The sequence below is a fragment of the Chiloscyllium plagiosum genome, unplaced genomic scaffold, assembly GCF_037043375.1.
Source record: "Chiloscyllium plagiosum isolate Xiang-an unplaced genomic scaffold, Cpla_swu_hap1 HiC_scaffold_6, whole genome shotgun sequence".
NCBI lineage: Eukaryota > Metazoa > Chordata > Chondrichthyes > Orectolobiformes > Hemiscylliidae > Chiloscyllium > Chiloscyllium plagiosum.
The window spans coordinates 106,031,168-106,044,590 of NW_028270144.1; the positions used below are offsets into that span (position 1 = coordinate 106,031,168).

The 13,423-nt window shown below is 39.8% G+C and overlaps 1 protein-coding gene across 7 annotated transcripts in view; it reads left to right on the plus strand.

Moving 5' to 3' along the window:
- LOC122550843 (F-BAR and double SH3 domains protein 2-like) overlaps positions 1-8,951 on the plus strand; it is a 230,720-nt gene extending 221,769 nt beyond the window's left edge. For all 7 annotated transcript variants that reach the window (XM_087988313.1, XM_043692169.2, XM_087988314.1 and 4 more), the window contains one exon: positions 4,171-8,951. In XM_087988313.1, the coding sequence (XP_087844439.1) occupies positions 4,171-4,254 (84 nt within the window). In that variant the 3' untranslated portion in view covers positions 4,255-8,951. The remainder of the gene's footprint in view (positions 1-4,170) is intronic.
- Positions 8,952-13,423: the final 4,472 nt, after the last annotated feature.

The window sequence follows — 13,423 nt, forward strand, 5'->3', positions numbered from 1 at the left end:
GTTGCTGGAAAAGCGCAGTAGGTCAGGCAGCATCCACGGAGCAGGGGAATCAACATTTCGGGCATAAGCCCTTCTTCAGGAATGAGGAGGGTGTGCCAAGCAGGCTAAGATAAAAGGTAGGGAGGAGGGACTTGGGGGAAGGGCGTTGGGAATGCGATAAGTGGAAGGAGGCTAAGGTGAGGGTGATAGGCCGGAGAGGGGGTGGGGGCGGAGAGGTCGGGAAGAAGATCGCAGGTCAAGAAGGCGGTGCTGAGTCCGAGGGTTGGGACTGAGATAAGGTGGGGGGAGGGGAAATGAGAACGCTGGAGAAATCTGCATTCATCCCTTGTGGTTGGAGGGTTAGGATGAATGCAGATTTCTCCAGCTTTCTCATTTCCCCTCCCCCACCTTATCACAGTCCCAACCCTCAGACTCAGCACCGCCTTCTTGACCTGCGATCATCTTCCTGACCTCCGACCACACCCCCTCTCCGGCCTATCACTCTCACCTTAACCTCCTTCCGCCTATATCAATCCCAATGCCCCTCCCCCAAGTCCCTCCTCCCTACTTTTATCTTAGCCTGCTTGGCACACCTCCTCATTCCTGGAGAAAGGCTTATGCGAAACATCGATTCTCCTGCTCATTGGATGCTGCCTGACCTGCTGCGCTTTTCCAGCAACACATTTTTCCCCTCTGATCTCCAGCATCTGCAGTCCTCACTTTCTCCTAATGGATAGAGGATTGGCTAACTGGCAGAAGACTGTGTAGATGGTAGTCAGTGACTAGTGGAGTTCCATAGGATCAGTGTTGGGAACCACATTATTCAGGTTATATATTAAACTTCTGGACTGGAGTTGATCTTACAGATGGTGGTGTTCCCATATGTCTGCTGCCATTGTCCTTCTAGATGGTAATGCTTGAGTGGTTTAAAGGTGATGTCTGAGGAGCTTTGGTGAATTTTTGGCATGCATTTTGTATATGATACACACTGCTACTTGCATCTGTAGTGGAGGGACTAAATGTTTGTGGATGGGGTGCTAATCAAATTCCTTGAGTATTGTTGGAGCTGCACTCATCTAGACAGTGTGGAATATTCCAACACATTTCTAACTTGTAGATGGTGGGTTGACATTCGGGAATCATAAGGTGAGCTACATGCTGCAATATTCTGAGCCTCTGACCTGCTTTTGTAGCTACTGTATATATATGCATTAAGATTAGGCAACCAATATGCAGCATAATAAGTTGATACTTGCTCTGTTTAAGAGATAGAGGTGATGTACTTAAAAGGAATCAGACAAACTTGATGTTTTAAAAGCCTTTGTTAGTTACTTCAATGTCAGAGCAATTACGATTTTGGAAACAGCCAGAATAGAGGAATTCGGCAGTCAGGTGAATCAATTTTATCAATGATTTTTGCAGGGTAATTGAGGAATGTGTCGACAGAGATTTAAAAGGAGAATTAATCAGAAACTGTATTGTTGCAATAGCTGATTGCTTTCTATCAGAATTATTACATTGAAATGTAATTATCATTGCTTTTGCTCACCTTTGAGGATTGCTCTGTTTTACATTTGAGCATCTGATTATCTCACCAGTTGTGTTGTTTCATTTTAAACCATTAAAATGTAATAATGGTGTAAAACGAGACAACACAACTGGTGAGACAATCAGATGTTCAAATGGAAAACAGAGCAATCCTCAAATGTGGGTAAAAGCAATGATACAGACATTTCCAACGTCATTACAATTATTGAAACACAGCATGTTGGAGGGAAAGAAATCCCTGCCTCTACTGTGATGTAGTAAAAGCCTCACATGTGAGATTAGTATTCTGCTTATAAAGTAGATATTCATCCAATGCAAATAAATTGATCATTTTTAGTCAATATGCCCAACCTGTCAAAGACATTAAGGTATCTGATCTAACCATGATGTGCCCTAGGGAAATCAAAGAGCCAGTCACACTGTCTGGATTAGACACACATCAATGTCAATGAACATATAATTACTTTCAACTGAGACACCGAAGTAAGTTTAACTGTATTATCAGACAAGTCAGAGTGATTAGCAAGGCATTGATTACAACCAGCAGAAAATCAAATGTACAGACCTGGTGGAATCTAATTAGAAGTTAAGTGAATGATCAAGCAACTCCCACCCCCATTCGAAGAAAGACCACCACTGGAAACATTGTATATCTTACATAATCAAAAATTTTCTCTGTTAAGCAGCGCACCATGTATTGACCTCCATTTCATTGAGGAAGTAGAAGTTATTAACCATCAAGAGCAAGAATTCACTCCCTATAAGATTTTCTGGAATTAATTTACGGGCTGGGAAGTCTTATTTCACTAATGGAAATTACTAAACCTATATAATTCATTCATACTTGAAAAGTACCAGAGCAAATAATGAGGAAATTCTGGTTTCAACTTGACATGACTGGGATGGAAATGTTTTTTTCTAGTCCCAAAGCCAATAATGTGGTGGTCAAGAATGATCCCAGTCCCTAAACCGTACTGTACAATTCACATTCATATAGATTTGATTCAGTAAAGCTGTAGCAAGAGAAATAAATTTAATGTCCTCCATGTCCAAATTTATCAAGAGGCAACATAATTGGCCAGGCTGATTTTGTTCTGAGGAAGGGTCAGTGGACCCGAAACATTCGCTCTGATTCCTCTTCACAGATGCTGCCAGACCTGCTGAGCTTTTCCAGAAATTTCTGTTTTTGTTCATGAATAATTAAAGACTTATTGTCAAGCCTTTGATGGAGACCAACGTGACTGAAGAAACCCATGTAATTTGTTAACAGGTGGCAATGTAATTTTTACTGTGTAAAATACAGAAAGAAGCCTTCAGGTATTTACGAGTTAGTTCAGACTATTTGGGGATCTGAGTTTAGCTCCAAAGTCAGGAGTTTACACTATAGAGAACAGGATCAAATCTGATGTTTAACTGTTGAGTACTATAGCACATGGTGTGTTTAGCCATTGTGTTAAATTCTTGTCGCTCTATTACAGAAAGGATATAGAGGCTTTGGAGAGGGTTCCAAAGGGGTTTACCAGGATTAGAGGATAGGAGTTATAAGGAGAGGCTAGAAAAATTCGGGTTTTCCTTGTAGTAGTGAAGACTGAGTAGACTGGTGGAAGTCTATAAAATTATGAGATGCATAGATAGGGTTGACAGTTAGAATCTTTCCCAGAATTGAAATGTCTAATATTAGACGGCATGCAGTTAAGGTGAGAGGGGGAAAGTACAAAGGAAATGTGAGGGGCAAGTTTCTTTTTTACACAGTGGTAGGAGTCTGGAATACGCTGCCAGGGGTGGTGGTGGAGGCATATACAATTGTGGTATGTCAGGGACTTTTAGATAAGCACATGAATATTCAAGGAATGGAGGGATATGGATCAAGAGCAGGCGGAAGGGATTCATTTGGTGTCATATGTGGAGCAACATCATGGGCTGAAGGGCCTGTTTATTGAGTTAATGGGCAGTTTAAGATAGATGCTCTGTCAAAGTTTTGGCACTCTTTAATCAGAACAGTTCCAGATTTGCCATGTAACGCTAACTATTGAACAGAAATCTGAGGACTTTTGAGGTGCAATGTCCCTATCCAAGTTGAAGTCCCACCTGCTCCAGAGGTTTATCATAACATGTCTGAACGGGTTAAATAAAATAACTAAAATAGAAATTGGAAAGGCTTATGTGATCTGCATTTCCCTGTTCACATTGATTTTAGTTGGGCAGGGCTAACAAATGTATGTGAAGAAGAGTTGATATATCTGGGACACATGTTAGTTATATTTGACAGAACACAGTGGAAGCACAGGTGAGGCGGAAGATTTTGCGCTGATTGAAAGATGGAATAGATACATTTCTAACTCTTTAAAAATATAGTATTGTAATTGTTGGATGACTAATAACTGTCTTAGTAGCAGTAACCCATGAAATGTATTTTATGTCTGCCCCAGAGCATCATTTATATGTGTGGTTCTGATGCTATTTGAACAAAGTTCTGGGATTTGATCAAACCTGATTCCATTACCAAATTAGTCAAAGGGACACTATAAGACTGCATCACACATTAACTGATAACTTAAGATATTAGCCATATGGAGAATTCACCTTAACAGTAAAACAAAGAATTCATTTCGTGACATGCTGAAGAAATTTCTCTTGTTGCAGGTACGGGCTGCTCCTCCTCCACCTACCCAGCACCATCGCCGAAAAACAGAAAAAACAGAGGAAGTCGAAATAACTTTGGTGTAGCAACAAATCACCATTGTGCAATTAGACTTGAGACTGGATTATTCAGCATTTTCTGTTTCAGATTCCTTTAAGTTCTCCACCACCAGTGCAATGGAATCTACAATTAAAGAGCAGTGGATGGCAATGGGAAAAAAGGCAGTTATGAAGTGTGGGTCCTGAATAAAATTGTCGTTCCTTCTTTGATTTACAAATATCATGTGCCTTTATAGCCACCACTTTATATTTCTGGTGAATTAAACTGGCCGTTTTTTGTGTTTTTTTTAAGTTCAACGCGAGGAATACTGCTTGACCAATCTAAATTTTAACTGGTCCAGTCTTGTTTCAATCCTCTCTTTAAAAGACATTTAACACATTGCTTCATCTGTCCCCAGTGCTGCAGAGTCTGGTACTTCTGTAATTATATGCCTATTGTGCTGTGCAGGGCACAGTTTTGGAAAAGAAACATATGATTCACTGGTACAGTTCCAATACATAGCTTTAGATTTCTGCACCAGTGCCTGTAGTGCCAGATACCAATCATTCATCGTTGTTTGATGCTGAGGAATGTAGATAGAAGTAAAGTTTTTTTTTAAAGGCACAGTTTGTGTTCTTACAATTTATATTGTACATTCATTAGCACATTACTGTCGCCATAAAGTTGAACTACTTGTAAGACATATCTCCCTTTAGTATTAATCCAGTCTGTATACATGTATTCAGCTGTAATGTGCAGTAGTGTGAATGGGCTAGAAGCATTGAGGGGAAAAGCTTGAGTAAGCAGTGAAATTTTTTTTTAAGAGGGGCTGGTTCCTCTCAGTAGCTCCAGTGCAAAGAAAGAATCAGACAAATGAGGGAATGAATAAAAATAAATGCCTCTATCTTAACTCAAAGAGTCATAGTTTTCCATGGTTGTGTATGACTAATATTTATGCAATATTTCTAGTCAAGAAAGAAAATACATTGTGGACATGTTAAAGTGGAAAACTTTATGAAGATATTTTCGGTGAAGGTGTAGAGCAATGAATGCTTTTCAACTAAGAGGTTTTCTCCTTGAGTATGTGTTGTCTTTCTTCTTAGTTTAAAACAAATCCTTAAAATCACAACTTTTTAACTTAGGTATAATATGTTAGTTAATTCTCGCCAGCCTGATTATTTTTTCGTCCAAAAAATTGACATTATACTTCCCTGAATATATGACAGTATTACGCTGGGAGGCATTATTGATTGCTGAGTAACACAATTTCATGACTGCAGTAAGCCATTTGACTTTCTTGGGTGAATAAATTAAATATTTAATTACCATATTTAAATAGGATTGGCAGGCTTGAAGTTTAAAAACATAGGAAACATATCTCCACTGATAATACGAATGTCTGTTTATATTGCATTTTGCTAGAGCACACTTCAAACTTCTGAACTTTATGCTCACTTCAAATTTTATTTCACAGTCTGGGTTTCAGATTTACACTGTGTTGAATGTACTAAAGTTTAGTAAACTGGAAAACAGGATTAGAAGCTAAGATAGCATGTCAATTGTTGGAAACTAAACACTAAATTAATAACTGCCAAGTATTTTCATACAACTGTTAGATTCAAGTAACAAAGTAGCAGAGGTGATGTAATTCAAAGATTAACTTTTCATAGTCGATTCTTGAATGATTCAGTTTGAGACAAAAGACCTCAAATCTGTTAACTGCCACTTTTCAAACGATCTTTTCTCTCTTAAACTTTTGCCTTTCACAATAAGAGTTTGATTTGCCGGTGAACCCTTGCATACCAATACTGCCAGAAGAGAAATTAAGGTTAGCAATTGTGGTTTTAAATTCAATTGTAACATTTGGTTCCTGTACCTTTTATAGTAAGAACTTATGGAGAACCTCAAATTACCTCCATTGGGAATCAACTTTTGAGTCCTGCACCTTCTCACAACTGACTTGTTCCATTAAGACAAAAGCAAAACCAATATGTTCAGACACTGCAATTCTACTGAGCTTTGTATTAACCTTTTCCCAGTAATGTAGGCATGAAAACGAAACTTCTGATCCATCTTGATATTCAACTCTCTCTTTCTTCAAATCTAGAAATCTCACTTTCCCAATTTCAAGCTGGGTTTATATCATTTTAACAATAAATTAATGGGAATTCAGTTTAATTACCCTTTTAATCATTGCATAAACTCCAAGCTTTGATTTAGCAGCCATTCCATTTTGTTTTCCTTTTATGCAGATTAATTTCTGTGGTACATTTAAATGCATACATTGAGATAAACATAATAAAGCGTACATTATGCTGAAATACAATCAATCATATCACTTTGCTTAGAAATACAACATGTAGAGGTTTCATGTTACATGTGATCATTGCATATGTGATTGAAACATTGAATGCTAAAATCTATAGGACAGACCTGTTGTTGCAAGCAGGGAACTCCCATTTAAAAGACTAAACTCCATTCCCTTTTTCACCACCTCAAAACATGTCTGATTCTGGCTAAAACCCCACTGATAAATTCGCAATTCATTTCAATGGTGATAATTGAATCATTTCAGAAATATTTGCTATGTTATGCTTCCTGCTAACCAAAGCAAATTGATGGTGATAGCTTTGGAGAAATTCATTACTGATGGGTTGTGTCTTTCCTGCTAAAAAATTGTATCAAAGCAGGAAAGCAAAGAAAGTAGTAGAACAAAATTGTGAAATATCAAAAAGGGGCAGGTATTATTGACTGTTGTTAAAGTTCAGTCTTACTGACTACACAAGTTGATCGAGGATTAAGACTGAATCAGAATTTCTGCTTAAAGTGAGTCTGTGAAAATAGTATGTGCAATTTGTATGCTTGCATCAGGTATGTGTTAGTATTTCTAAATGCTTGTCATGGTTAATTAAGCGGAAAAAAAGCTTCATTTGAAAGCTTTGAAGGTAGCATAGATTTTATATGCAGCAGTTTGATCATCTTAAATTGATTTGTGATTGCAAACATTAAACTCCAGTAGAGTCCTTACGCAATGCCTCATCTGGAAAATTCATCTGTTTATGTAACTAATTTAGGGCATGTTCTGATTTCACCCGTGTGGTGACCTTCACATTGATCAATACTGCTATACACTGCCTTGGGTCATTTAGCCATCTTGTCAGATCTTGTGCTTTTGTTTCATCATGACATGGAAGGTACATCTCCTGTTTGCCAAGAAGGGGAAGACACAGAAATACAACTGGAGAAATCTGATCTTTGTTCAGTCCACCCTGCTGGGAAGGATTGTAAATGAGAACAAGTAACAGTACTCCAAAATATTAATTGTCCAATGTTCTAATTGATTATCCACAGTTAGGAAACACCAGTTTATTAAAGTTGCAAACAGTGTTGAAGCCTTCCAATATATAAGTTAATAATTTCACTGATCCCCTAATTAAAAACAGTTGTTTTGGGGAGAGAGGGTGCTGCAGCTTTTTACAATGAGTTAATAACTCAACTATTCCTGTGTGATTTGATCCTTCATTGATGTTTGATTATATAAAACCTTGGTAATTATTTTTAAGGCTGCTATCGCACAACTTCTGGAAGCTGTATAATAGTTTAGAAATTAGCACCTCAAAGATATGGATCTGGTTTCTCAATCATTTTAGTATAGACTAAGTAAAGTCATAGCAAGTCACTGATCAAATAATGGTTAGTATAAACAATAACTGTGCACATTCTTTGAGTAATTCTGTAAAACCCTCACTAAATAGTATACTACCTGCAGAAAATTTCTTATAGGTGGTCATTTAAAGATACTGTACCCATAAATGTCTATATTTTAAATGTTTGGCTCAAAGAGGTTAAGCTTAAAACTAGAATGGTTGTGAAATATGTGACTGTGTATACATTTGGCTTATTTGAAGCTACTGTTGTTGAGAACCTTTTGAACTAGATGCCACATGTTTTAGTTGTGTTTTGTAGCTCCAGAACACAGTGGATGTACATATACTGCCAACAACCGATCCTGACTTCCATCATTTTGGTGGTGTGGTGGTGTGACACTACCTGCTACATACCTCTTGAGCTGTAGATTCAAATCCTGGTGAAGACCTACAGTCCAAACATGCGTTATAATATTCAGTGGCTGAGTTTAATCACCAAGCCAAAAAAACTGTAGCCTTTATGAAACATGAGACATTTTAATGGAATTTACAGGAAGAAAGCACAAGTAGTCATTGTAATGGGAATGAAATCAAACCAGAAACATAAAAGTGTAAAGTTTTACAACAAAGAAAGGTTATTGTTTCTCTAGAACTGCACTCTTGTATTGTATCACCCTATTTTAAATTCTTTTGTATTCTGAAGTTCTTTTGTTTACTTTTATGATGTTTACAGACCATATTTTTATAGCCTGATAATATTGCTGTTGCCAACTCATCCAAACTTCATTGATACCCCCTTCCTTCATTGATATCCCTTACTTCATTTTCCTATGAATTATTTGAAAGTTTGCCTCCATTTTATATTTTTCTCATGTGTTTTGAAATTGCATTTTTGCTCTAAATTAAGAACCAAGTGGTTTCAAACTATGTTCCCTTTTAGTTGTCTACACATTAGGCTTATTTTCCATATTATACATTGTACAGTTGTCAGTACTTCAAGCAGAGAAAGCAAATGTGCAAAATGTTTTCTGCAGTGTATTGGCTGTTAAAATTTGTATTTATTATGTACAAATGTTAAATAAAAATTTGAAACTTTATGCAAGCTTTAATTCTTTTTGCATTTTATCTGAAATATTCACATTTCAGTCTGATTCACAATATGTACGATGTTGCACTGTGTTTAATAGATTGACAGTGTTTGACATTGGAAATAAAACTCATTGATGAAAATTTGAAATAATAGGACAGCTTGAAATACTCTGCAGGTCTATCCCCAATGCAATGTCATAGGTTACTACTGAAACATTCAATGACAGCAGGAGATAGAGATTGCATGAATAATGATAGGCAGTCACCCTAGAGAAAGGAGCACCAAGTGCACAATTCATAGTTTTTTGGAGGGTGTTTCGCTATGAAGCCTAGAGAGTGTTCTCATGTCTTGCCAAACTCACCTCGTTAACTACCTGTCCCACCCCTGTGGCATCCCACACATCTGATGCCAGTTCCATCTTATCATGAGCCATTTCCCAACAATTTGCCACCTAGCAGATACCCACCCAAAGACCAACTTTGAGAGGCGTGATGATGCATGGTAAATCCCTCCTGCTAATTTAAACCTGCAACACAGAAATGATATAACCCATGCTGTAATCCATTAAAATTCGAGAAGCCAAGAACTGTCCCAAATGCCACTATTTAATTTTTTTTTTAAACTAGGAACTTTATTCATTAAGTCTAACATAGAATATTAACTAACAAGTATTTACAATTCCTTTCTCTAACCTATCTTTTACTTTCCCTTCTACAATACTGGTCTGATAAAACCCCCGATTAAGATTTGCCAAAAACTTCAAATTTCAAAACGAGCCAGCTGTTGAGTCTTCTCTTTATATCTTCCTCAGTCATCTTCTTAGGGTTTCTGTTTCCCAGGTCATTGATAGATAAAGGTACCTTTTATGAGAGCTATTCTCCAGGCAGTCTGCATATGTTGGTGGCTTGGCAGTTCTCCAGCTGTTCAATTTGTTTTTCGCTTTTATATCCCAAACCATCGGATCATTTCATTGGTTTTAATATTGTCAAAATACTAAATTTGACCTTGATTGGAGTTTAGTATCTCAGGCCATAATTTAAACTGATGGCTGCATTTGAATTTGTTTTTGTCTCGTAGCAACCCAGGTACTGCTAGTTGCTGGACCAAATGTTACATTGTAAATTCCAGCACTCTGTGTGCTTGCTAAGTCCTTCAAGTCTCTTAACAGTACAATACACCTCTACACCTTCATAACAGGTGTCTGGATAAGTATTGGCAGTTCAGCATTGGCACTCATTGGCAATGTAATAGCACAGCAGTCATGCTGCAGATGGCAGTTAGTCACTGTGGCTAACATTCTTTGACATAAAAACCCATTCTCTTACCCTCAACACCATTAAACCACCAGGCACACACTTTACCCATCTGTAGCTGCATCCAGTTTGGACTCTTAAGTTACCACATCTCTGTCCTCCATAGGCCTGCAGCGTTCCATTGACCAGCAAGGGAACTTCACCTATAGACAAGCATTGGAACAAATCCAAATATGAGCTTTTATTTACAGACAGCAAAAGGGAACACCATCAAAACCAATCGAAGTTTACTCCCTTAATGTAAATCATATTTCACCACTAAATAATTGACTGCTGTACCCTACTCCTATTGGAACACCATATCTAGTAGGTCCTATCTGGCTTGTAGTCGCTCAATTTGGTTCATGGGCAAGGATAGCTTCCTCTTCCCCAGTGTGTTCATCCTCCTCTTCAGAAGACTGCCCCCATATCCCAAGTTCCTCAGAATTTATCACATTACCTCATTGCCTGCTCTAATGGTGCACAGAACAGCAAGGTGATGCAGCACACTCTGTCCAGACTAAATTGGAGGCTCTGGGCCAAACAATGGAATCACATGTTTAACAGCCGCATCATTTGCACTACCACAGCCCTGATACATGGAGAGTCACTTGGACATTAATCAAACTTTACTGTTGGTGTAGGCCATAGTGTTGTTATATGCACTGTCAGTGACACGTGCAGCTGATGGCACCCTGCCCCTAGGGGAATCGAGTTCCGAGATCCTACTACCCAGGCAGCAGTACTGATCTCATCAGTTTGAACCAGTGTGATTTTGCACTGATACCATTAGTCACTGCCCTAATGCACTTCTGGGTGCATCATTGAAAAATCTCACACAGGTTACCCATCGATCCCTAGAAGCAGATTGTCGTTCCTGTGATCCACCTTCAATGCAGCCATCAGGAAAGGATAGCCTCCCACTCTTGCAGTCCTTGGATCACACTCCAGCAACCAGCAGACTTCTATGATGCTTTCTGTGGATGTATCAATACTGCCCCTTGCTCGTCCACAGGAAGTGGGGTTGGGATCAAAAAGCCCTCAGCCTCCTGCAGAGCCAAAGTATCCTCAGGGGCCATGCATCAGCAACAGGTGACTGAGGTGGGTGTACCACATTCTCCATGAGGCACGGCTGCTTTGGTGACCCTGGACCTGCCACCGGTCCTGATTCACCCATGTCGGCTTTCACTGCCTTAGGAAAGCAGCCACGGGGAGTAATATCCCAACAGCTGCTGGAAATTACCCATGTCAGGCATGTGAGAATAAAGGGATTTTAGCTCTCAGAAAAGTCAGGGGTGGTACACCCTCCAGATGCGAGCTGCACATAACTGCTCCAGACGGTGAGAAATGCTGCACCTTATGATGATGGGTGTGTCTCCAATGTTTGTTCAGCTTCAATCTCAGTCTGTGCAGCAATTTAGTGAAGGTGCCATGCTGGCAGAGTGACCTGCACATTATAGCAAAAAAAGTGTCATGCTCCAATCCCCTTTCCATCCCAGACCCACATCAATCAATCATCCTTGCATTGCATTCAGAACAGACAATTGCTAAACTGATATGACAGATGAAGAAGGGATGGTGCCTGACTCCCATCCTTGGAAGGTGCATAAGTAATGGTTTGTCTTTGACCAGTTTTTAAATCAATGCTACTAACTTCACCATCAGTGAAATAATTAAAGTTCAACTTGCAAGTACTAATAACATGGAGCAAATTCCCTTTAACCAGGATCTGCTCCCTTAGCACCTTCACTCTTTATGCATAGCAAATGAACAATGAATTCAAATTAAATGTAACTGGGATTTGCAACTGGCTGCTTCATGTATTTGTTCCAGTAATGTCCCAGCATCCAGCAGATATGGATGCTCCACTTTTGCCTGTCAAAGTGGCACTGACTCCTCCTGCCCTGGTTATTGTGCCTATTGTTTTCTAGTGGCAATTTGTATGGAGAGAACGGAAAATGATGGCAGGGGCCACAGCTCCTGGTGAACACCATTAGCACTGGACTGGACCCCGCCTGGTCACCAGGTTCCCCCCACCCCAAAACTTCATTTCTCCTTTTACCTCACACCAGCAACAGGCACTATACCAGAGTGGATGGAGTCAGAATCATTTTAATTGGAGAAAGTGTGGGATCCACATCAACTGGATGCTGGGATATTATTGCAACAAATACATGAAGCAGCCATTTGCAAGCCCCAGTTAAATTTAATTTGAAACCATTTCAACCCATCTTCTCCACGCATACCCACCCCACACCTCATGTATACAGTTACCACATTGTATTTTCCTCCACTGTCCTCCCTGCATCTGAATGCCAGTATTACACCTTAATGATGCCCACCCTGCTCCTCTTATTAGTGGTCCCTGCCACTAAACCTCTTCCATGGTCCATCATGTCCTCCGATGCTATTCCACATACCCCCTCCATCCCTGACATTGGCCCTGTCCCCACCTCCTCAAATGCCTCTGTTTTCACCCACCCTTTTGGCAGTGATACCCCTGCTGCCCATTCAGGCCAAGTTTGTGCCCTCCTGAATGACTGACAGGTGGATCCCCCCAGGACTGTATTCACTCCAGAGCTGTGACTATTTTCAGCAAGCAGCCTCTAGACCAGACTGGCCAGCCCCCTGAGTGCTGTATTTGTAGAATTCCCCTGACAGCTTGTGATGGATTCATTGTTGACCTCACTATGGTCTGTAGTCCGACAGATGCACTGACCGTGGGTGTCCCAATCGAATGACTGATTGTGGCCAAGCTCTGAGACTGCACAGGCTGTGCCTCTGACAGAAGGTACCAGGACTCTCTGACATAGCGGCCTCTCCTTGACTGAACTGACCCACATGGCTATGAATACACTTGCAGTGTGTTTGCCGCACAAGCAGATGACAGATGCTGTAGGTGCTGGAATGACGCTTCAGTGTACGGTATGGTGCACCATCACCCACTCGGACAGGTCACTACTAACACTATAACAATCTGTGTGTCTGGGATAAAATAGCAAGTCATTCTGGCAGGACTGATAGCTTTTGACTCCGGTTGAAATGCCAACATATTAATAGACAGAGCAAAGTAGGTATAGTGCGAGCATGCAGATAACTGATAAGTGAATGAACATTAAGAGAGCAGCCCTGAGGTGCAGCTTGGTCTGATATGTGAGCTTTGGGTCTGTTCCTGAGCACAAAGTTT